We start from the raw sequence: 23,853 nt of genomic DNA, 5'->3' as shown, positions 1-23,853 counted from the left end.
CCACACACACACACACAAAGGGAAAAATTCAAACGTATTACTTTGGAAACACTTTGGAAGCAAGCCTCAAACCCTGGAAGCCAGTCAATATTTTGCAATTCTTTCTGAAATCTTTCCTTCCGCTTCAGTCATTATGCCTCTGGATTGCTTTCGTCTGGCCACTCACTAGTCCCGCACTGAGCTAGAAAGGTGACGAAACTTTAAAAAGGAATCAGACACAGTTATACAGTCCATAAGAAACCCGCAAAGACGGATAGGAGCAGAGCCAGCAGCTTATACCCAGAGCTTCTGCGCGCATGACAAAGCCCATCCCTCCTCAGCTAGGGAAAACAGCTCGAAACAGTGAGCTCATTAGTATCACAACAGGCAGCTTTGAAAAGATTCATTGAGAAGACAGTAGCTGGCCTTGTGTTATCTCTGATTTCTGAGATTCTTGTTAAGCCAGGGCTTCTACTCAAATAGCGTTATCACCTCCTGCAGTGAAGCAGTGTAAGATACGTAAATCTTCAATTATCCCTTTAAAGTTTTTTTTTTTTCTCGAAGGCACAGAAGAAAATACCATGAACCTGAAAATTTGAGCTTGGCTAGGATAATTTATTTAAAAATATTTAGAAGATGAAGGTCATATAACCTTTGGAAGGCAATTAGAAAGTTTAATTTTTAATCGCAACTTTGCTTTCATTCCCAAGCGTGAGCTTAACTAGAGCTACGTAAGTAATTGCATGAGGATATGATAAAGCAGGCATTCTTTTTGTTAACTCGCTATTTATATTATTCCTCTTTTCCGCGATGTATATAAATTCGGATTTATTTATTTTTCAGCTGCAAGTGTGATCATGGAAATCAGCCTAATTTTTATTTTTATTTTATATTTTTTTATTTTAGAGAGAGTGCGAGTGGGAGAGTGGGGCAGAGAGAGAATCTTAAGCAGGCTCGTGCACTGGGCTCGATCCCACAACTCTGAGATCCCACAACCTGAGCTGAAATCAAGAGTCAGACACTCAAACGACTGAGCCACCCAGGCGCCCCTCAACCGAAGTTTTAGAAGCAGATGATCCTTGAGGCAAAAATAGTTACAATAAAAAAAATAAATAACTCTTCGAAGGTCATTTCTGAGGCAGTAACATTTTGGATTTGGATGTTTTCTTGTCATGCCAGTGATTTATGCCATGAGGAGTTTTTTTTTTATTTTCTTAATATTTGTTTATTTTTGAGAGAGAGAGAAAGAGAGTGAGTAGGGGAGGGAAAGAGGGAGAGGAAGACACAGAATCTGAAACAGGCTCCAGGCTCTGAGCTCTCAGCACAGAGCTCGATGCGGGGCTCAAACTCCCCAATGGTGAGATCATGACCGGAGCCAAAGTCAGACGCTTAACCGACTGAGCCACTCAGGTGCCCCAAATATTATGTTTTTGCTGAGTAGATATATTGTTATCAAAGGGGGTCACCCTTTGATAATGGCTGGTCGCCATTTTGTTGTATGATCTTGGCTGTGAAATTGAGGTAAATGAAATTAAATTAAAAAATTAGATTGTACATAAAAATAACTTCAATAATTCAGAAATTATCCAGAGTGCATGAGTAATCAGCTCTATGCTACTGGTACTTAATAGGAGTCAGTATAATGGCCAGAAAGGAGGAAAAGTCATTTTGTTGGTTGTGTGCAAACTCGTTCTAAAATTCTATGTCGAGAGGGGTGCCTGTTTGGCTCATTTGGCAGAACCTGCGACTCTTGATCTTAGGATTTTGAGTTGGAGCCCCATGTTGGGTGTAGAGATTTCTTAAAAATTAAAATCTTTAAAAACGTAAAAATAGGGACGCCTGGGTGGCTCAGTCGGTTAAGCATCTGACTCTTGATTTCGGCTCAGGTCGTGATCTCAGGGTTCACGAGATTGAGCCCCTTGTGGGACTCCAGGCGTGGAGCCTGCTAAAATTCTCTTCCCCCTCTCCCTCCCTCTCTGTCCCTCCCCTGCTCACATGTGCACTCTCTCTCTGTCTCTCAAAAAAAAAAAATTGATTACAAATGTTTAAATTAAAGAAATAACAAAACTCTACCTCAAGAAATTAGTTATAGCAAAAAAAAAAAAACCTCACAGCTGTGGAAACTGAGTAAGCTCGATTTTGTGGAACTTAACTGCTTCCTAACTATTTTCCTAAATAAAATTGGGTTTGTAAGTCCAAGGAGAGTCAGGATCTTAGGTTAAGAGGAAAGCATGACGTTGTGACAGGCCCACCAACAATACCTACAACTTTTACACCAGTTACAAAAAAGTCACTCTCTCCGATTTGGATTAATAGATTAGTGAATTAATGACAAAAAGGTGCCCTTCTGGAAAATCTAAATATCAAAAGGCCCTCCCTGCTTTTGGCCGGACACTGTCTTGTGCAAAACCAGGACTTGGTTAATGGCACAGGGAGCTGGATTCAAAGCTTCTCCTCTTGCCTGCTTTCACAGATACAACCTGAACTGCTAGATATTGTGATCCTGGTCTATGAACTTCAAACACAGGCTGTACCTCCTGAGATGTGCTGTGTGTGTGTATGTGTGTGTGTGTGTGTGTGTGTGTGTGTGTGTGTGTGTACTTGTCAATAATGCCAAAGGCCTTTGACTTCTTTTCTGTTTGTTGAGCAACTTTTCCATTAGGGTCATACGTTTCTGTCTGTAAGTCCACTTAACGTGTTGTAAACACCTTTTAAAGAAATTTTTATGAAGATACTACGTCGTGCTCTCATTTTATTGGAGGTGGCTACTTGAGCCATGTGCATTGGTGGATCAGGAACAAATTTGGGCCTAGGGGAGTTCCAGTCTTGAAAAATATACAGATAGTCCTGGGCACCTGGATGGCTCAATCCATTGAGTGTCCGACTCTTGATTTCCGCTCAGGTCCTGATCTCGCGGTTCGTGGGATCGTGCCCCATGTCGGGCTCTGTGCTGGCAGCGTGGAGCCTGCTTGGAATTCTCTCTCTCTCCCTCTTCGCCTCTCCCCCACTAGTTCACTATCTCTTTCTCAAAATAAATAAACACTTAAAAATAAATAAATAGGGGCGCCTGGGTGGCACAGTCGGTTAAGCGTCCGACTTCAGCCAGGTCACGATCTCGCGGTCCGTGAGTTCGAGCCCCGCGTCAGGCTCTGGGCTGATGGCTCAGAGCCTGGAGCCTGTTTCCGATTCTGTGTCTCCCTCTCTCTCTGCCCCTCCCCCGTTCATGCTCTGTCTCTCTCTGTCCCAAAAATAAAATAAAACGTTAAAAAAAATAAATAAATAAATAAATAAATAAATAAATAAATAAATAAATAGACATATACAGGTAGTCCTTTCGAATGTCCATTCAGTCAGGCGATTAGGGTAGGGTGTGAAATTAAGCTCTGTTACTACCTGCTCTTGTATAATTAGAATGTACACGTTAATTTTGTTAGCCATGCTCCTTATTTTGAAGAGAAGCTGGATTTTATAAATGCTCAAACAAGACAATCACTGAAAAGCTCCTTTTTTGTGTTCATTCTCCATAGTCGTCTCTTTGCTGCCAACTGAATGCATTCTTTCACCTTATTACTCTGTAAACTTTGATTGAACAAGCCCTTACCATTGTACCCAAAAAGGTGTGTGTGTGTGTGTGTGGTTTTTTTTTTGGGGGGGGGGGGTGTTGAGTCCTAAAAACTTCACCTTTCTTTGCACTAAGAATTGTGGTTAAAGAAGGGAGATAGATCCCTCAGCCTTTTCTCTCCAGGGAACGAACAAAGGCTCACTTGTTGGTAGAAAATTAACAGATTTATGTATGCTTCTGAACCACGCCAGTTTTCGGCTTAAAGCAGATTCAATGCATGTGGCACTTAACGTTTTCCACAAGTGTGTGCAATTGCCTCTGGCTTCATTTCCAGTATCGTAGTACTCATTTACCAGCTTCAAAACTCGAGCGCAGTGTTCCGTGGCCTTTAACACTCGGCACCTGTGTGGGACCATGCAGCTGATCGCAGTGTGAAAGAAGAGGATGGGCTTCTCCTCGTGCCTAATTTAAAATGAATCGCGAATTAACAATGTTATTTTCATTAATAGATTTTCCAAGAGGTAAAAAGCAGTGATATTGCCAAAACCTTCCGCAAAGCGATCAACAGGAAAGAAGGGATTTGTGCTCTGGGAGGCACTTCAGAGCTTTCCAGTGAAGGAACACAGCATTCTTACTCAGGTAATAGTAATAGTTTCGCCCGTGTTAGGCTAACACAATGAACTAAGTAGAATGCATGCTATAATGTCAAGGAGGGGACCGAGAAAAACATTGCCTCCTAATTAAGAATACAGTAGAAGCACTTTGTGGCCTGTATTCAACTCGGGATCAATTCTTGCCATAAAGGCATTATGACTATTTACTGTAGCTTGCGAGAGATGCTAGAAGTAATAATTTCTTGTTATTCAACATAATTCTAGAGGAAGAAAAATACGCTTTTGTTAACTGGATAAACAAAGCTTTGGAAAATGATCCCGATTGCAGACACGTTATACCAATGAACCCAAACACCGACGACCTGTTCAAAGCTGTTGGTGACGGAATTGTGCTTTGGTAAGATGTTGGTTGATTTGATATCCAGGTTTCCCAAACAGTCTTCCACATGATTGATATATCTGTTTCTGGATGCTTGACATTGGGAAATAACTAGAATTGACAGTTGTCTCGGCTCAGGGGCGCCTGGGTGGCTCAGTCGGTTAAGGGTCCGACTCTTGATTTCAACTCAGGTCACAGTCTCCTGGTTTTTGGGTTCGAGCCTCATTTCGGGCTCTGGCCATTAGCGCAGAGCCTGCTTGGGATTCTCTCTCTCCCTGTCTTTCTGCCTTTTCCACACACATGCTCCCTCTCTCTTTCTTTCTCTCTCTCTCTCTCTAAAGAAAGAAAGAAAGAAACTTACAAAAGTTATTAAAAACATTGTCAGGGCTCTCCCCACTTCATCTCTGAGCGTGTCTGAGAAAGGAACACCAAAATATGAATCTAAAACTCAGTCATTTAGAGTGGGGACCACTTTATAAAGAAGCCATCAGCTTCCAGCTTCTTCTCATCACTTGAGCAAGCAGACCATGACCAGCTTTGCTGGACTTCAGTACATCGGTGTCCACTTATTTCTAAAGTACCGTGGCTTCGAAAAAAAGAAGCGACACTCCTCTTCAGTTCTCACTCTCCAATTACTTATTTCTGAAAAATGTGGGTGTTCTTCCTGCTGCCCCAGAGGCAGCAGTATCTTGGCAGAAAGGATGTAAGATTACCAACACTTTGTCGGTTGATGGACTCTGTTGAAGCAGTGAGGCATGATGGCTAAGAGCGTGCTCCAGGGGGCGCCCGGGTGGCTCAGTCAGTTAACCCTCTGACTTTGGCTCAGGTCATGATCTCATGGTTCATGGGTGTGAGCCCTGCTTCAGATTCTGCTTCTCTCTCTCTCTGCCCCTCCCTGGCTGACACTCTGTCTCTCTCTCAAAAATAAAAAATTTTTAACATTTCTTCTAAAAGAAAAAAAAGTAAGAAGGGGCGCCTGGGTGGCTCAGTCGGTGGAGCATGGGACTCTTGCTTTCGGCTCAGGTCATGATCTCAGGGTTGGGAGATCAAGCCCCACCTCGGGCTCTGTGCTGGGCATGGAACCTGCTTAAGATTCTCTCTCTCTCGGCCCCTTCCCCGCTCATACTCTCTCTCTCTCAAATATAAATAAGTAAATAAAGAAATGTTTTTAAAAACCGTAAGAGATCCCCTCTTCTGTCTATATATAGGCACTAAAGAAATAATGCCCCCTGTGTTTTAATGCAGAGAAATAATCACATGATGCTATTTATTTCATATTGAAATTTTACATGGAAAGAAGCATGGTTTTCCCTGTGCAGAATAACATGTTTTAAGGCAGTGTTTATAAACATCTAAAATGTTAGCATCTCAGTCCAAATTTTACCAGATGAGATTCTTCCAAAGAAGTCCTAGATTCTTGTCTAATTAGCAGAACCTTCCTTTCTCTCACCACTGAATTAGCACCAAATGTAGTGCCTAACTCATCATTAAGGCGCTCAGTAAATATGGTGAATGAAAGAATCTCATGCTCAACGAATTTACCTCCTTGTGAATAAATGGTCATTTTTTTAAATTATTTTTTTAATCTTTTTAAACGTTTATTTAGGGGCGCCTGGGTGGCTCAGTTGGTTAAGCGTCCGACTTTGGCTCAGGTCACAATCTCACGGTCCGTGAGTTGAAGCCCCACGTCGGGCTCTGTGCTGACAGCTCAGAGCCTGGAGCCTGTTTCAGATTCTGTGTCTCCCTCTCTCTCTGCTCCTCCCCTGTTCATGCTCTGTCTCTCTTTGTCTCAAAAATAAATAAACATTAAAAAAATTAAAAAAAAAATAAACGTTTATTTATCATTGAGAGACAGAGAGACACAGAACCTGAACAGGGAAGGGGTAGAGAGAGGGGGAGACACAGAATCTGAAGCAGGCTTCAGGCTCTGAGCTGTCAGCACAGAGCCGGACGTGGGGCTCGAACTCACAAACTGTGAGATCGTGACCTGAGCCGTAGTCAGTCGCTTAACTGACTGAGCCACCCAGGTGCCCCAATAAATGGTCATTTTTAATTGTGAATTACACAATCTAGAAGAGACAGAATTTCAGTGTGGGGTTTCATCTGTTTTTAAAATTTATTCAGGGGGTGCCTGGGTGGCTCAGTCAGTTAAGAGTACGACTTCGGCTCAGGTCATGATGTCACAGCTCATGGGTTCAAGCCCCACATCGGGCTCTGCGCTGACAGATCAGAGCCTGGATCCTTCTTTGGATCCTGTGTCTCCCTCTCTCTCTGCCTCTCCGCCCCCCTCAAAAACAACAGATAAATTCTAATACATAGTCAAGAGTTGAGAAATGCTAGTCTAGATGATCCAGAGTTCTTCTATTTTAAATGATCTAGTATTCTGTGCTATGTCTAATTAATTTTTTAAATATTAGTAAAAGCTACTTGTATGTAAAATGCAATTAAAAATGCTTATGGGGGTGCCTGGGTGGCTCAGCCGGTGGGGCATCCAACTTTGGCTCAGGTCATGAGCTCGTGGTGCATGGGTTCGAGCCTTGCATCGGGCTCTGTGCTGACCGCTCAGAGCCTGGAGCCTGTTTCAGATTCTGTGTCTCCTCCTCTCTCTCACCCCCTCCCACTTGTGCTCTGTCTCTTTTTCTCTCAAAAATAAATGAACATTAAAAAAATTTTTAAAGTTATTTAGTAAGGTTTTTTTCACTATCCAAATTATTTATTCTTATAAAATAATGTGTAAAATACAAAAAATTTAAATGAGAGAGTATGCCCCCATGCCCAGCTCAGAAATACCCAGCTACTGGACCAAACACGTTGGTCTTTTGTTTCAACTTGAGTTTTTCACATGTATAGTTTTTCTTGTGTGATCAACATGGTGAAAGTCACATATTGCATGTATCGTTTTCAGATTACATGAGTGGCGTTTTGGGATAAGCCTTAAAATATTGTGATGTTTACAGGCTCTTTAAAAGTGAACCAACTCCTTGTTTAATTTTTGTTTCAGTAAAATGATCAACCTTTCAGTTCCTGATACAATTGATGAAAGGGCCATCAACAAGAAGAAACTTACGCCCTTCATCATTCAGGTGCGCATTGGTCTTCCTGTCCTCTTCAGGGAAACTGCCATGTGAGGACCTATTCTGTAGACCATAGGTTCTGCCCTGTGTATCTTCCCATGTAATTCTTATAACAACTCTTGAGTTGAGGACCATTATCCAGATTTGACAGAGGAGAGCTGGGACTCTGAAAGGCTTCTGAGCTTGTCCAAGCTTAATGTTGGAACTGAAGTTCAAATCCAGGTCCAACTCCAAAGCCCTATGTTCTTTTCATTACATACTGTGTGCAAGCATGCAGAAATAAAGAAAAAATATGTAAGCTCTTAGTCAATTAGCATGCTTAAGGAATGGAGCATTTTCCCTTTCCATCAAGTGAGTATTACCCTGTTAGATAACAAAATTCCCTCAGGCAAGAGCACCTCTTGGGATGTGGAGCTTGAAACCTCTAGAACTTTTTCAGGTGCGTGGGATAGACCTCGTTTAGGTAAGTTGAGAAACCCAACAGTTGGGACACCTGGCTGGCTCAGTCAGTAGAGCATGCGACTATTGATCTCGGGGTTGTAAGTTTCAGCCCCGTGTTGAGTGTTGAGATTCCTTAAAAATACAATCTTAAAAGCCCAAATGTCCATCGGTGCATGAATGGATAAAGAAGATGTGGTATATATATACAGTGGAGTATTACTCAGCAATCAAAAAGAATGAAATCTTGCCATTTGCAACTACGTGGATGGATCTAGAGGGGATTATGCTAAGCGGAATTAGAGAAAGACAAATATCATATGACTCCACTCATATGAGGACTTTAAGATACAAAACAGACGAACATAAGGGAAGGGAAGCAAAACTAATATAAAAACGGTGGTGGGGGGGGACAAAACAGAAGAGACTCTTAAATATGGAGAACAAACAGAGGGTTACTGGAAGGGTGATGGGAGGGGGGATGGGCTAAATGGGTAAGGGGCATTAAGGAGTCTACCCCTCAAATCATTGTTGCACTATATGCTAACTAACTTGGATGTAAATTTAAAAAATAAATTAAGTAAAAAATTTTAAAAAATACAGTCTCAAAAAAAATTCAACACTTAACCCACATGGATATACTGACTCTACGTCTCTCGTCCATTTCCTTTTGTGAGAAAGGACCAAATAAGAGACCAAATTAAAATACCACGTTAACTTCCCATAGAATTCTGGAAAGGACAATAACTATAAGGAGGAGATTTGTTGTAGCTAGGCTTTTAACGCCAAAGTCTGGAATCTGTTGTCTGGAGTTTGTTTCCTATGGATCCTGTATGGCTGAAACTCATTTCCTCGTTGAGCATTATTTTCAGTGAAGGGTGTAGACTCCTAAAAAATGGGAAAGGTCAAGAAGCAAATGTGTAAACTGGCTGTCTTGCAGGAAAACTTGAACTTGGCACTGAACTCTGCTTCTGCCATTGGGTGTCACGTTGTGAACATCGGTGCAGAGGATTTGCGGGCTGGGAAACCCCATCTGGTTTTGGGACTGCTCTGGCAGATCATTAAGATCGGTTTGTTCGCCGACATTGAATTAAGCAGGAATGAAGGTAATGGAACATCGTCACGATTTTGAAAGTTGTGCTTTCATTTAATTGAGGTGATTAGACGCTAACTAGAATTAACAGAAGGTAATGCTATAGTGTTATTCAGGAAAACAGCCTGATTACAACTTTTCTTCTTTAGTATTATTTTTAGTGCTTTTTCTATTCTCTCGCTGATTTAGATCTCTTCAGAACTATGCCAGCCTGCCCTTGATGGTTGCATATGTCCTGAACCAGCAGAAGCATCATCCCTCTTACACATTACCCTCTTCCTGTAAGGCTAAATTAAAATACGAAGCACCACTCCAAACATTCCTATCTTATTCCAGAAATCAGTCTCTCAATCCTAGTGACTTCTGGGGAATATATATTTGGGGTTCTCGGCAGTTTCAAAGTCCCAGACTGTCTGTCAGCCGTCTCATTTTGCACATTCATCCATCGTAAGACTTTTTGGCCACTTTGGACACCATTACACTTTCTCTTTTGGTCCACTCCAAGGTACCTATATTTGAACAAATATAATTCCTCTCGCTGCTAGCCACCTTCACCGTGGTGTTTGTCTTATTAAAGGAGTTGAAGTCTGTTCAAAAAGGAAAAGAGGACAACAAAATAAAATTACATTGGCTTGTGTAATAGATCAAATGGCTCTTCTTTGCCAAGGTCTCAGGTGCATAGATGTCATGGTGTTTAATCCTTTCTAGCCTTTGACTTGGTGGAGATGGGGAGCCAACGGAGGGTCCTGGACAAGTGACCATGCTGCCTCTGCCCTTGCTTCAATCCCTCAGGGTCAAAGTGACATGGCATGAAGCAGAGTCCGTGAAAGATGAAACTGGCCTGATAAAAGCATTACTTAGACCTCTTCAGAAATCAGGCAATTTCAGTCTTCTTGTTCAATATAAACCTCCTTTTATCTTATGGGAGGTAATAATTGCATTAGGACTGCATGACTTACTCCTAAAACAATGCTAAAATTTAGATGGTTCTCTATGCAGACACCCGTGCTTCTCTCTATTACCTGAGGGAATATTTACTAAAAACCTTTGGCTTCTTCTACACATTCCATTCAACAACAAAAAATAATTGAGCGGTGGGGTGCCTGGGTGGCTCAGTCGGTTGGGCATCCGACTTTGGCTCAGGTCATGATCTCGCAGTTCGTGGGTTCAAGCCCCACATGGGGCGCTGTGCTGACAGCTCAGGGCCTGGAGTCTGCTTTGGATTCTGTGTCTCCCTCTCTCTGCCCCTCCGTTCTCTCTCTCTCTCTCTCTCTCTCTCTCTCTCTCTATCTCTCTCTCTCTCTCAAAAATAAATAAGCATAAAAAAACACCCATTCATCTCTAAAAAAATAATAATTGAGGGGCTTTTACATGTTAGGTGCTATAGAAAATGTAAAGTTGAATTATATCCCATTAAAAATAGGTTTAACCCAGGCACCTGGCTGGCTCAGTCTGTAGAGCATACAAGTCTTGATTTGGGGGTTGTGAGTTTGAGCCCCATGTTTGGTGTAGAGATTACTTTTTTTAAAAAGTAAAAATATTTTTTAAAAACCATATTTAACCCTTCAGGAGTAAGTTAACTATACTTAAATATGAATACCAGGATGCCTGGGTGGCTCAAGTCAGTTAAGTGTCCGACTTCAGCTCAGGTCATGATCTCACAGTTCGTGAGTTCGAGCCCCACGTCGGGCTCTGTGCTGACAGCTCAGAGCCTGGAGCCTGCTTTGGGTTCTGTGTCTCCCCCTCTCTCCACCCCTCCCCCACTCACACTCTATCTCTCCCTCTCAAAAATAAACACTAAAAAAATAAAAAATAAATATGAATACTGGAGTGTTCCTGTACTCCTATAGTCAAAAGGTTAAGTATAAAGGCTCCAATATTTTTAACATCCTTCCCCCAATCTCTGATTTTAATATTATTAAACAAGGACAATTTAGGTAAGTATATGACATAATGTAAAAATCTTTCAAAAACTGTAACTTGGGGTGCCTGGGTGGCTGAGTGCACAGCCTGCTTGGGATTCTCTCTCTCCCTCTCCCTCTGCTCTTTGCCTGCTTGCACACACATTCTCTCTCTCTCTCTCTCTCTAAATTAAATAAAGAAGCATTTACAAAAACCTGTAGCTTATTTGCCATTTGGAATGTGAAGAATGAAAACAATACATTATAGTATTGTGTATTTGCTGTGTATCTTCATAACACAGTATCTTTATATCATTGCATAATTATCTACTTCTGTATTTATCTTTTATCAGACTCTCCATACCTAAAACTGAGGACCTAGGTCATGCTAGTTTCTGCACGTCCATTACTTCACAGAGCGTCAGAAGACCAAATGAACTTACAATGACCATTGTCAGATAACATATCGGTTGTGGGGGTTTTTTTCCTTATAGCCTTGGCCGCCTTACTTCGAGACGGGGAGACTTTGGAGGAGCTCATGAAACTGTCTCCAGAAGAGCTTCTGCTTAGATGGGCCAACTTTCATTTGGAAAACTCGGGCTGGCAAAAAATCAACAACTTTAGTGCTGACATCAAGGTAACGGTGCAGAGAACGATCACACTCTTGGGCGACGTGATGAGCGGCGAGGGAATTCCACCAGTATATCACCAGGCCTTGTTCGCCCTTGGCCCCGATGGTAGTTTTCAGTAAGAGACAAAACCTAGGAACGAGCACTAGCCCCAAGTCTAGCTCTGCTTCTGTGAAAAAGGGTACAAGTATTCTAGTCCTAACTTCTACGTTCTTCCTACTGTTAAACATGGAGTATAGAAGGGGGGGCCACGACTAGCCTCTTCCTAACTGCCTTTCCCAGACCTCAGTGTATCTGTTAGTATAGCTCTAGAAGAGAGAGAAAGGGCCCCGAGATTCCCCTTCGTCTTTCATGTTTGGCTTCTCTTCTGTCATGTGCTCCCACCATTGGACACTGAGTTCCGGAGGGTAGTGATGAGCTCTTAACATGTGTCTGTGTCTCCTACCTCAGCCCCTGCTCTAGGGCCCTCGTGCTAAATCCCACCTCTAACACGATACCTGGCACATAACAGACCTGCAAAGTGGCGCCTGGGTGGCTCAGTCGGTTAAGGGTCCGACTGCGGCTCAGGTCATGATCTCGCGGTTTGTGAGATCGAGCCCCACGTCGGGCTCTGTGCTGACAGGACGGAGCCTGCTTCTGGTCCTCTGTCCCCCTCTCTTTCTGTCCCTCCCCGGCTTGTGTGCTCTCTGTCTCTCTCTCTCTCTCTCTCTCCCAAAAATAAATAAACTTTTAAAAAAAAAGAAAAAGAAAAAGAAAATCAAGTCCTTGACCACATGTTGCTTTGGCTTCCCAGAGAGAGGGGGCCACAATTACCATAGCGAATATCACAGAGTCCTCATTAATTGCCTCAACTCTGCAAAATCCAGACGTTGGGACACGGGGAACAAACTCAAGGATCTTCACCAGATGTCACTGACCCACAGGGCTATGAAAACAATAGTCTGTGGTCACATCAATGCGTTCAGCGGTGAGAGGAAGTGATGGGATATTGGCAATACTGATTTCATCAGTGAAACTTCACGATAGCTCCAAAATTGTAAGACCAGCTGGTTCCCCATCCCTTCTTTTAACTTACACAACATGTTTGGCCAGGTGTATTTTTGCCGTATGCATTAGATGTGTTCTCAAAAACCACTTGGAAATGGGTTTTCTGTTCTGGGATGTATTTTAAATGTACAAAAGGAAATCCTGTTTAAAAGTAAATAAATAAAGCCTGCCTTGAATCTTTTTAAAAAGCAAAGCATTGTTGGGTAATGTGAAAAAGGGCTTCCGACTTATCCGTATTCAAGTTCAATTTTCACGTGCAAAGCCCTTTTCAGGATAGTACCTACAATGCTGGGCCTGCTCTTTACCTGTTCTCAAGTGCATAGGATTTGATCATGAATTGTTTATGCACCTTTAGAAAGAAATTGTGAGCAAACACATTTTTGCAACAGTAAATATCCTATTACAGGGAGGCAAATCCTATGCCCACAATGGTAGCATCTGGGTTTGCATTTCATGAATTGGTCTGAAATGGATTTCACTCACCTGATTCTCCCCGTTCTCGGCATCATTTATGGCATTATGCGTCAAACTCACTTGCCTTAGCTCATCTAAGACGCAGCTCTGGGTAACTCCCAGGGGTTCATATTTGGTAGGTCTGGGTTTTGATCCAGTAATCTGCATATTGGACAGCTTCCCCCAGGGGATTAAGGTGCGCATAATCTACAGAACTTACTAGGAGGAACATTCCTTTAGAGCCTGTCTGGACGTCAAGGGTCAGTAATCCTCTAGTTTACTGTGATGATGTTTAACACTTCTGATTACAAAAATATTATATAGGAATTCCAAGTCCTGCTATATTGGAGGATCACCTTCCCAGCGGTGAGCAGTTTCTGTCCCCTGAAGGCAGTTTACTTGACAGGTGTGTTGGGGACCCTTATTAATTGTTTGCGGTGGTACTGTGGTTTTCAAGTTGTATTCTGTGGCGTGTCCACACAGCCCGAAGTCACGCAGCCCACCCCCATATGAGCAACACCGCTTTAATTATTGGAATTCCAAGCAAAAACATTCAAACAATAAATGAGTTCAGGAGCTTAAAAAGAAAAATCGTGTTTGGCTGAGGATATTCAGGTCACAAAGTGTTAAATGTGTTATTTCACCCACTCAAGTGTTACTCATTTAAGAATGGTCATTTAAGTCTACAACTAAACACATCTTTAACACAGCTAATCTCTTCTCCGTAGGTTATGGTATATATCGTGTTTTGTAATGATGTAACCTGTTTATTTTCTCTTTCCCTATGCTTCCGGGATTTCTGCTCCTACTTTCTTTTCTTGCTTGTTTTGTCTACCAAGCTTATTGACTTCAGTAATTCAGTGAAGGTACAGAACTAGTTATGTGTTTACTAGTATTATGGGTAATGTTAATCAATTGTGAAGCCATGATAAAATCTAGTTATCCATATTCAAGGCAGACGTTAGGCCAGATAGATGGACTTTTCTGGGGGAAAGATCTGTTCGCTTTGAAGGCAGAGATTTCTGCCATCCGTTCTCCCAAAATCCAATGCAAATATCCTTACAAACACGGGACAAGAGGATACATTCATTCTTTGTAAATGTGATCTCACTGCAACTTTCAATTCACTTGTAGGATTCCAAAGCCTATTTCCATCTTCTCAATCAAATTGCACCAAAAGGACAAAAAGAAGGGGAACCACGGATAGATATTAACATGTCGGGTTTCAATGTAAGTATTGAAATTCTACAGTCTTACAAAATCATTGTCCATTTCTTCTAAATAGCAAGAATTGTTATAATTGCATGTGGTGGTGTTGACAGTTTTAAGCGTTACTTTAAAATGTATTGCTGGGGCGCCTGGGTGGCGCAGTCGGTTAAGCGTCCGACTTCAGCTAGGTCACGATCTCGCGGTCCGTGAGTTCGAGCCCCGCGTCGGGCTCTGGGCTGACGGCTCGGAGCCTGGAGCCTGTTTCCGAGTCTGTGTCTCCCTCTCTCTCTCTGCCCCTCCCCTGTTCATGCTCTGTCTCTCTCTGTCCCAAAAATAAATAAACGTTGAAAAAAAAATTAAAAAAAAAATGTATTGCTGTGGGTGTAATTCAAAGGCAGAAAGATTAGCTTTGGTTTATTTTGACAGTTTATTAGTGAGCTCCACAGTGATGGCGCTGTTGGTTTATACGGATTGCATAAAATATTCAAAGCGAGGGTGAGGAAAGAAGTGTTAGAAACTAACCTTTTCCAGGTGTTTGGATTGTAATCACAGTAAGACATTTAGTGACTCTATGTTCATATATGCATCTGTAATATTCCTGTGTTGAGGGTAATGTGACTATGTTTACAAACTGCTGATCCCTGAAATCCAATATGGGGAATCATTCACGGAACATGTTCCCTGCTTACGTCATTGATTTGTCCAGTGACCTTGGACACATTTCTTCCCCATACTGGATCTCACTTAGCCCATCCATAAAGTAAGGAGTTGGACTAGACTAGTCTCAAGTTTCTACGTTCGCCTAGTTTATTGTTTGTACCTATTAGATATAGGATGCACTGTACTAATTTGGGGGCACCTGGGTGGCTCGGTCAGTTAAGCACCCGACTCTTGGTTTCAGCTCAGGTCATGATCTCACGGTTTGTGAGTTCAAGCCCCGCGTTGGGCTCCATGCTGGGCATGAAGCCTACTTAAAAAAAAAAAAAAAAAAAAGAAGAAGAAGGAAAGAAAATCCACATTTCTACCCTATTATGCAGTGGGATTGAGTGGATTATACTGTCTAAACCATTTACACTGCCCTTATCAGAACTGAACTTGTAACTGACTTGTGTACGTGTATTTCTGTCTGTATGTTAGATGTGAGACTCTTTGGTTCAGTCACCTGGTATGGATGAGGGGCTGTCCTGTGCACTAGGGAGCTGTCTGGGAAGGCTAACCAGATGACCTTATGCCTGTGTAAATGGCACCAGGATACTAACTGATTCTGATTCTGATACAGCTCTTCTCCATTCAGTCTTCCCTGATTGATCTGAAAACACTCCTTTGTCTCTTCCCTCCTCAGAGTCCGTCAAGGATTCCCATTGACTGTAGTCTTTAGTCCGAAATGTTCTGCTTAGCATTTAAGGCCCTACACTGTCTTGTTCCAGGTCTCCTATCCAGCGATGTTTCCCACTAGTTTTATCTCTGAGCCCGTGCTCACGCTTTTCCCTTGTTGTTCAGCGTCCTTCATCTTTTTCAGCCTTATACCTTCTTTAGGGCCTCATTGATGACTGATTTTTTCAAATCCATTATCACATCAGGGTTGCTCGTGATCCTTTATAGTTCCTTCCTGCCACTTTCCCCTACTCCCCCTTCCCAGGCAACCACTCATTTGCTTTCTTTCACTTTACATTAGTTTGAATATTTGCAAATTTTATATAAATGGACCCCTGTAGTATGTATTCTTTTTTTGTGTAGCTCCTTTCGCTTGGCATGATTATTTTGAGACTCATTCATGTTGTCACATGTATCATAAATTCATTCCTTCTTAAAGGCTGAATTGTATTCCGATGAATGGAAATACCACAATTTGTTAACCCACGCACTTGTTGAACATTTGGATTGTTTCCAGTTTGGGGCTATTACAACTACAGCTGCTATGAACATTCATATAGAAGTCTCTGTGTAAATATGTGCATTCATTTCTCTTTGGGAAGTACCTAGGAGTGAAATGGCTGAGTGATGGGGTATGGTTATTGGTGATGGTTAACTTTTTGTCAACGTTTATTTATTTTTGGGACAGAGAGAGGCAGAGCATGAACAGGGGAGGGGCAGAGAGAGAGGGAGACACAGAATCGGAAACAGGCTCCAGGCTCTGAGCCATCAGCCCAGAGCCCGACGCGGGGCTCGAACTCACGGACCGCGAGATCGTGACCTGGCTGAAGTCGGACGCTTAACCGACTGCGCCACCCAGGCGCCCCATTTGATGGTTAACTTTTTGAAGAAGCTGCTAATTCATTTGCTCAAGTGGTTGTACCATTTTACATTGCCACCAGCAGTGTATGAAAGTTCCAGTTCATCCACGTCCTCGCTAACACTTCAGTGTGGTTAGCCCTTTTAACTTGGCTCATTCTAACAGGTGTTGAAATATCTGTCATTGTGGTTTTAATTTGTATTTCCCTAGTGACCTGTGATGTTGAACATTTTTATGTGACTATTTACCATCCGTGTATCGTCATTGTTCAAACATTTTGTCCATTTTTAATTGCATTGTTTGTTTTCTTATTAGCAAGTTTTGAGTGTTTTTTATGTATTTTGGATACAAATCCTTTATCGGATATGTGATTTGCAAATGTTTTCTCCCAACGTTTTTCAAAGAACAGACGTTCTTAATTTTAGCCAAGTCAAATTTAGTCATTTTTCTTTTACGGATCATGCTTTTGATGTTGTATCTGAGAAATTTTAGCATAATACAAGGTCACAAGTATTTCCTCCTATGTTTTCTCCTAGAGGTTTTTAGAGTTTGGCTTTTTGCGTTTAGAAATATATGTTTGGAGTTAATTTTGAATATAGTGTGAGATAGGAGCTGAAGTTATTTCTGCATATATGTTTTTTTGGATTTGATTATTTTTATTTCACTATTGTATATTTGACTATTTAAGTTTTTGGTTGTCATCTATTTTAAAGCTTCCTTCTGTTCCAATATTATGTCAATGCTTCATTAAGAATGCCAGGGTGATCAATGAAGAAGGGATTTTAAGATAAAGCTGGTAAATAGCATAAGTCAAACAATATTAAAGTAATAACTGACAGGTTACAAGAAATAGAAAAGGCTCTGAGAGGAACTCACTATATGCTCACAGAGAATCCTGAAGAAACGTTGAATCCCACTCAATTGCCAATCTTCTGGTGGTTACTGGCTGCAGAAGGTTACAAGGGTAACACAATAAACACACATTGTTCTGGAGTCCTACACAGTCAAGGTATCGCACTGGAGGTTAAAAAACTAAGGAGCATCACCCATTAAAGACAAAGTTAAGGGGCGCCTGGGTGGCTCAGTCGGTTGAGTGGCCGACTTCGGCTCAGGTCACGATCTCGCGGTCCGTGAGTTCGAGCCCCGCCGTCGGGCTCTGTGCTGACCACTCAGAGCCTGGAGCCTGTTTCGGATTCTGTGTCTCCCTCTCTCTGACCCTCCCCCGTTCATGCTCTGTCTCTCTCTGTCTCAAACATAAATCAACGTTAAAAAAAAAAAAATTTTAAGACAAAGTTAAAACCCTCAAATTATACATTCTGGGCAGCGTTAGTTTAAAAGTAACATTCCTCAAGCTTCCTTTAGCTTTATCTCTTCTTTTCCCACCAATTGTAAAACCTTTTTATAGGGGACACTGTTGTCCAGAAGTGCTACATTTGCCCTGGGACAAACTGTAGTGTACAGATATAGGAACTTCTCAGAGTGTTGCTGTGTTCTTTTCCAAACATAGGTCACTAGACACAGAAAATCCCAAAGCAACTGTGCCTCCTGTAGCTCCCGGTTTTTTTACTTGTAGCATTGGGAGGCGGGAATACTGGGTGTCTGAGAAACCAATTTTGACACTGGTCTGAAATGATTGGGTAACTCACATTCTTCACCAAACCCTATGTTGATCAAGAGCTCAGCATGCATGTTTCCAGGGGGAAAAGAAAAGGGGAAAAAAATAGAATGGGGTGGGCACCTGGGTGGCTCAGTTGGTTGAGCTTCTGACTCTTGGTTTCGGCTCAGGTCATCTCAGATTTTCTGGGTTCGAGCCCCGCGTTGGGCTCTGTGCTGACAGTGCAGAGCCTGCTTGAGATTCTCTGTCTCCCTCTCTCTCTACCCCTCCCCAACTCACCCTAGTGCTCTCGCTCTGTCTCTCTCTCTCTCTCTCTCAAAATAAACATTAAAAAAAATAGAATGGGGAAGAAGGTAACAAGTTGGGAGTCATAGGAATTAGTCGAAAGTAAGTATTTGCAGAAATGCACAACATTGCTTCTTCCTGGGTGGAAAAGTTAAGTAAAGCAACCCGTAAACAAATAAAATAGACTAAAAAAAAATCCCTGAAGAGAAAAACTACAATTTGAAATGCACAATTTAAACCTGAAATCAAATCATTGGAAACTGCGATTCTTGATTATTATTTTTAAATTATTTTCTCATAATTATTTTTTCTTTTTCAGTCTTACACCTCCCTTAGGGCCCAACTGAAAAATCTGAGCAGTTTTTGCTTTTTTCTTGATGAGTTTTAGCAGGAGATGTAATCCCAATGGAATTAAATGTAGTATCCTTAGATAAATCATCTGGTGCCACCTAGGGTATTTTTAAGGTACTGCAATCAAATACAGCCAACTTTCTGTTGCATTCCACAAACAATTTTATAATAAATACCATGTGTTGGCTAAGAGAAAGTAGAATTGTATATCCAGCCTATCATTGTAGGGAAACGTTTCTATATTTTTAGTATTTTTAGCCTTTTACAATATGTCTTCTTACTTCAACAGGAAACAGATGATTTGAAGAGAGCAGAGAGTATGCTTCAACAAGCAGACAAGTTAGGTTGCAGACAGTTTGTTACCCCTGCTGATGTTGTCAGTGGAAACCCCAAACTGAACTTGGCCTTTGTGGCTAACCTGTTCAATAAATACCCAGCACTAACGAAGCCAGAGAACCAGGATATTGACTGGACTCTATTGGAAGGTAACTGAAGGTTTCTCACATTCTAATGTGCAGGACTACAGAGTGGAAATATGTTACGTAGGCCACGATGGTTTCAGGATCTTGACTTAATACGTTTCCTTATCCACTTTCCCTTAGCAAATATCTGCTGGAAGTAGGCCCAAAGGCTGAGTAAAAAGTGGCAGCTGATAGAAAAGGATGATACAAGGAAACTTGTAAAGGAGTCACTGATCACTTAGCTTAAGGCCACTTAGTAAACCCGTGCTTTATTTTAATATTTTAGAATTAGATCACTTTTTAAACCTCTCCTTCCACAAATATACATATGCATTAAATTTGACCTATAAATTTACAGTATTATTTCATTCATCCATGGTTGGACTGACCAGAACTAGCCCCGATTCCTTTTCTACTCCCCTACTCAAAAAATACTAGGGGTGCCCGGCAGGCTCAGTCAGTTGAGCGTGCTAGTCTCAATCTCGGGATTTTGAATTTGATCCCCACGTAGGGTATAGAGATTACTTAAAAATAAAATCTTTAAGGGGCGCCTGGGTGGTTCAGGCAGTTGAGCCCGACTCTTGATTTCAGCTCAGGTCGTGATCCCAGGGTCGTGGGGTCAAGCCCTGCGTCACGCTCCGTGCTGAGCGTGGAACCTACTTGAGATTCTCTTTCTCTCTCCTCTGCCCTTCTTCCCTGCTCACATGCTGTCTCTCTAAAAAGAAAAAATAATGGGGTGCCTGGGTGGCTCAGTCGGTTGAGCATCTGACTTGGGGTCAGGTCATGATCTCGCGGTCTGTGAGTTCAAGCCCTGCGTTGGGCTCTGTGCTGACAGCTCAGAGCCCGGACCCTGCTTCGGATTCCGTGTCTCCCTCTCTTTATGCTTTTCCAGTTTCAAGTAACTTATTGCTGTAGTATTATAGGCATGTAAAATGAGTACTCGTGTGTAGCTTAGGATGTATAAATGTGTAGAAAGAAGAAGTAAATTCATGAGTATAGAGGGTTCATATAACCACAAAAGTTTTTTTAATGTAAAACTGATCACATCAGTTACTTCTGGGAGATATTGGGGAAGGATTACAAGGGACAGAAGATTATTAAAAATTCATAAACCTCTAAATTGCTTAACTGATTATAAATTTGCATTCTTTAATTTTAAAATAAAATGAATAGATTTTTAAAAACAGGCATGTATCTGGGGGCACCTGGGTAGCTCAGTTGGTTAAGTGTCTGACTCTCGATCTTGGCTCAGGTCATGATCTCACGGTTTGTGAGACTGAGCCCCACATTGAAGCTTTGCACTGACAGCATGGAGCCTGCTTAGGATTCTCTCTCTCTCTCTTTCTCTCTCTTTCTCTCTCTTTCTCTCTCTCTCAATATAAAGAAATGGACTTTAAAAAAATAAAAACAATAAAAAACATGTATGTAGAGAGAAAGTAGAGAAAATGTTTGGAGATTCATATTGGAGAAAACCTCTAGATCTGTACAGAGGAAATGAAATAATCTTACATATGCTTTCATATTATATGCACATACAAGGTGTTGCATTAATATATAAACTTTGTGAATATTCTTAATAGGAGAAACTCGTGAAGAAAGAACCTTCCGTAACTGGATGAACTCTCTTGGTGTTAATCCCCATGTAAACCATCTCTATGCGTAAGCTTTTCTACTTTTCTTATAAACAATTAGGAACGTCATGAGTGGATGCCACAGAAATAATGACAGCTCTAAACATTTTCTAAATGTTAGTTTACAGGGTGCCTGGTGGAGTGTCTGACTCCTAATTCAGCTCAAGATCGAACCCCGTGTTGGGCTCCGCACTGAGCATAGAGGCTGCTTAAGATTCTGTCTCTCCCCTGCCTCCCTCTGCCCCTTTCCCCATTTGCACGCACTCTCTCCCTCTCTCTCAAAAAAAGTTAGTTTACAGTGGTCATTTATAGTGGAAAATGCTTAGTGGTGACATCCATCATTATTTTCCAAATATGCAGAAGCCCAGATTATTTCTCTATATGATCATTAAGTGAAAGAATGTAAGGATGTCTTTCTAACACCCTAGGGAACAGATAGTTAATATTTTGAAACAGAGACCAAGAAATGCCTTAGGTAGACCATCCATGATGTCTTGAGGCCTTTGTGTTCACTGTTCTCTCAGCATGGAATGTTCTTTTCCGCCTCTAATGCCTTACTCCCTTACTATATTCAAACCACGAATTCAGACCCGGCCCAGCACCTAACGCTCCTTAACCCTAACCCTAGTTCTTTTTTATCTCCATAGCAGTTATATACACCCCCAAATCAAATGATCTGTTTATCCATATACTTGTTTTTTGTCTCTCTCTCTAACTCTAAAGTAAGGCCAGGGATTTTTGTCCTATTGCCCAGCTTCTAGAATAGTCCCTTGCAAAAAGTAAGCTCTCAATAAATATTTCAAGTGAGCAAGATGATGTTACCTTTGTTTTGGGGACAGACTGATAGAAAATAGGAGCCTAGGGGCGCCTGGGTGGCTCAGCCGGTTGAGCGTCCGACTTCAACTCAGGTCACGATCTCGCGGTCCGTGAGTTCGAGCCCCGCGTCGGGCTCTGGGCTGATGGCTCGGAGCCTGGAGCCTGCTTCAGATTCTGTGTCTCCCTCTCTCTCTGCCCCTCCCCCGTTCATGCTCTGTCTCTCTCTGTCCCAAAAATAAATAAACGTTGAAAAAAAAATTTTTTTTTTTTTAAGAAAATAGGAGGCTGGGGTATTATCTGTGGTTTTCTAGGTTTTATTTACTTTTTTAGTTTAAATCCCATTTAGTTAATATAGTTGTAATAACGATTTCAGGAGTAGAATTTCGTGGTTCATCACTTACATACAACACCCAGGGCTCATCCCAACAAGTGCCCTCCTCAATGCCCACCACCCATTGTCCCCTCTCTCCCACTCCCCCATCAACCCTCAGTTCTCTGTATTTCAGAGTCTCTTATGGTTTGCGTCCCTCTCTGTTTTTATCTTATTTTTCCTTCCCTTCCCCTATGTTCATCTGTTTGGTTTCTTTAATTCCACATATGAGTGAAATCATATGATATTTGTCTTTCTCTGCCTGACTTACTTCGCTTAGCATCACACGCCCCAGTTCCATCCCTGTTGATGCAAATGGCAAGATTTCATTCTTTTTGATGGCCGAGTAATATTCCATTGTGTATATATACCACCGATTCTTCAGCTATTCTTCCATCGTTGGTCAGGTTTTCTATGTTTTAGTCACCCCTGTACTGTTACTGCTTTTCATGAAACCAAGTCTGGCTGTCTGAAAACACTGATTGAATTCTTTTTAAATCTTTAGTGACCTACAAGACGCCTTGGTAATCTTACAGTTGTACGAACGAATTAAAGTTCCTGTTGACTGGAGTAAGGTCAATAAACCTCCATACCCAAAACTCGGAGCCAACATGAAAAAGGTAGATCGCTCGGTCGCCACACAGATTTGTTACGGGCTGTTTTTATTCTCCGTGTGTTTCTTTCGTTTAGAACACTCTTGAGTCTGAGCTTCTTGAGAACAGGAACTGTGTCTTGACTTCTTTTGATGCGTGGAGCACCCCGCGTCGCAAACACGTACTCACATATGTGCACGGAGTAAGCAGACGAGAAATCTTTGACCGTTTACCTTTTGTGCGTTTACAGCTGGAAAACTGCAACTATGCTGTTGAACTGGGGAAGCATCCTGCCAAATTCTCCCTGGTTGGTATTGGAGGGCAGGACCTGAATGATGGAAACCAAACTCTGACTTTAGCTTTGGTCTGGCAGCTGATGAGAAGGTACGGTACGCAGTCCGAGCTGTTCACGCTTCGCTGCAGTACTGGTCTGTGATCTACTTCTTGTCACTTTCAGGCAGACGTGTTGGTGACTATGTCTTTGAAATGTTTGCGTTTAGACTCTTAAGTGGGCTGAAGTAACGAATACATGCTGGGTGTTCAGTGGGAGATGCCTCCTTGAAAGCCAGGCAGCAGAACTGTGAATATTTCCTGGTTTTATTTTTTTAAGTTTTTTGCATTTATTTCGAGAGAGAGGAGCATGAGTCGGGGAGGGGCAGAGAGAGAGAATCCCACACAGGCTGTCAGCACATAGATCTGACGTGGGGCTCGATCTCACGAACCATGAGATCATGACCTGAGCTGAAATCAAGATGCTTAACCAACTGAGCCACCCAGGCACCCCTGTTCACCTGTTTTACTAGGAAGCCTGGCATGCAGCCTTGAGTTTCATTTAGTGTCAGTGAATTAAAAAAAAAAAAAAAAAAAAAACAGAAAGCAAAAATTATGAACAGTCCCTGGATCCATTTAAAAAAGATCTCATAGGGGCGCCTGGGTGGCGCAGTTGGTTAAGCGTCCGACTTCAGCCAGGTCACGATCTCGCGGTCCGTGAGTTCGAGCCCCGCGTCGGGCTCTGGGCTGATGGCTCAGAGCCTGGAGCCTGTTTCCGATTCTGTGTCTCCCTCTCTCTCTGCCCCTCCCCCGTTCAGGCTCTGTCTCTCTCTGTCCCAAAAATAAATAA

At 42.0% G+C, this 23,853-nt stretch overlaps 1 protein-coding gene across 4 annotated transcripts in view; it reads left to right on the top strand.

The window, feature by feature from the left end:
- The window catches only part of PLS3 (plastin 3), a 94,315-nt gene that overhangs the window by 64,890 nt on the left and 5,572 nt on the right, over nt 1-23,853 (top strand). For 3 of the 4 annotated variants that reach the window (XM_040468456.1, XM_040468458.1, XM_040468457.1), the window contains 11 exons: nt 4,051-4,180; nt 4,420-4,552; nt 7,536-7,617; nt 8,987-9,152; nt 11,535-11,677; nt 14,009-14,035; nt 14,304-14,399; nt 19,152-19,347; nt 20,904-20,982; nt 22,646-22,760; nt 22,984-23,117. In XM_040468456.1, coding sequence (XP_040324390.1) covers nt 4,051-4,180; nt 4,420-4,552; nt 7,536-7,617; nt 8,987-9,152; nt 11,535-11,677; nt 14,009-14,035; nt 14,304-14,399; nt 19,152-19,347; nt 20,904-20,982; nt 22,646-22,760; nt 22,984-23,117 — 1,301 coding nt within the window. The remainder of the gene's footprint in view (nt 1-4,050; nt 4,181-4,419; nt 4,553-7,535; nt 7,618-8,986; nt 9,153-11,534; nt 11,678-14,008; nt 14,036-14,303; nt 14,400-19,151; nt 19,348-20,903; nt 20,983-22,645; nt 22,761-22,983; nt 23,118-23,853) is intronic. The other variant, XM_040468459.1, reaches the window with a different exon arrangement.

Source organism: Herpailurus yagouaroundi, unplaced genomic scaffold (genome assembly GCF_014898765.1).
Source record: "Herpailurus yagouaroundi ecotype Mexico unplaced genomic scaffold, PumYag 67700, whole genome shotgun sequence".
Taxonomy (NCBI): Eukaryota; Metazoa; Chordata; class Mammalia; order Carnivora; family Felidae; genus Herpailurus; species Herpailurus yagouaroundi.
This window is presented reverse-complemented; position numbering and strand designations above follow the sequence as displayed.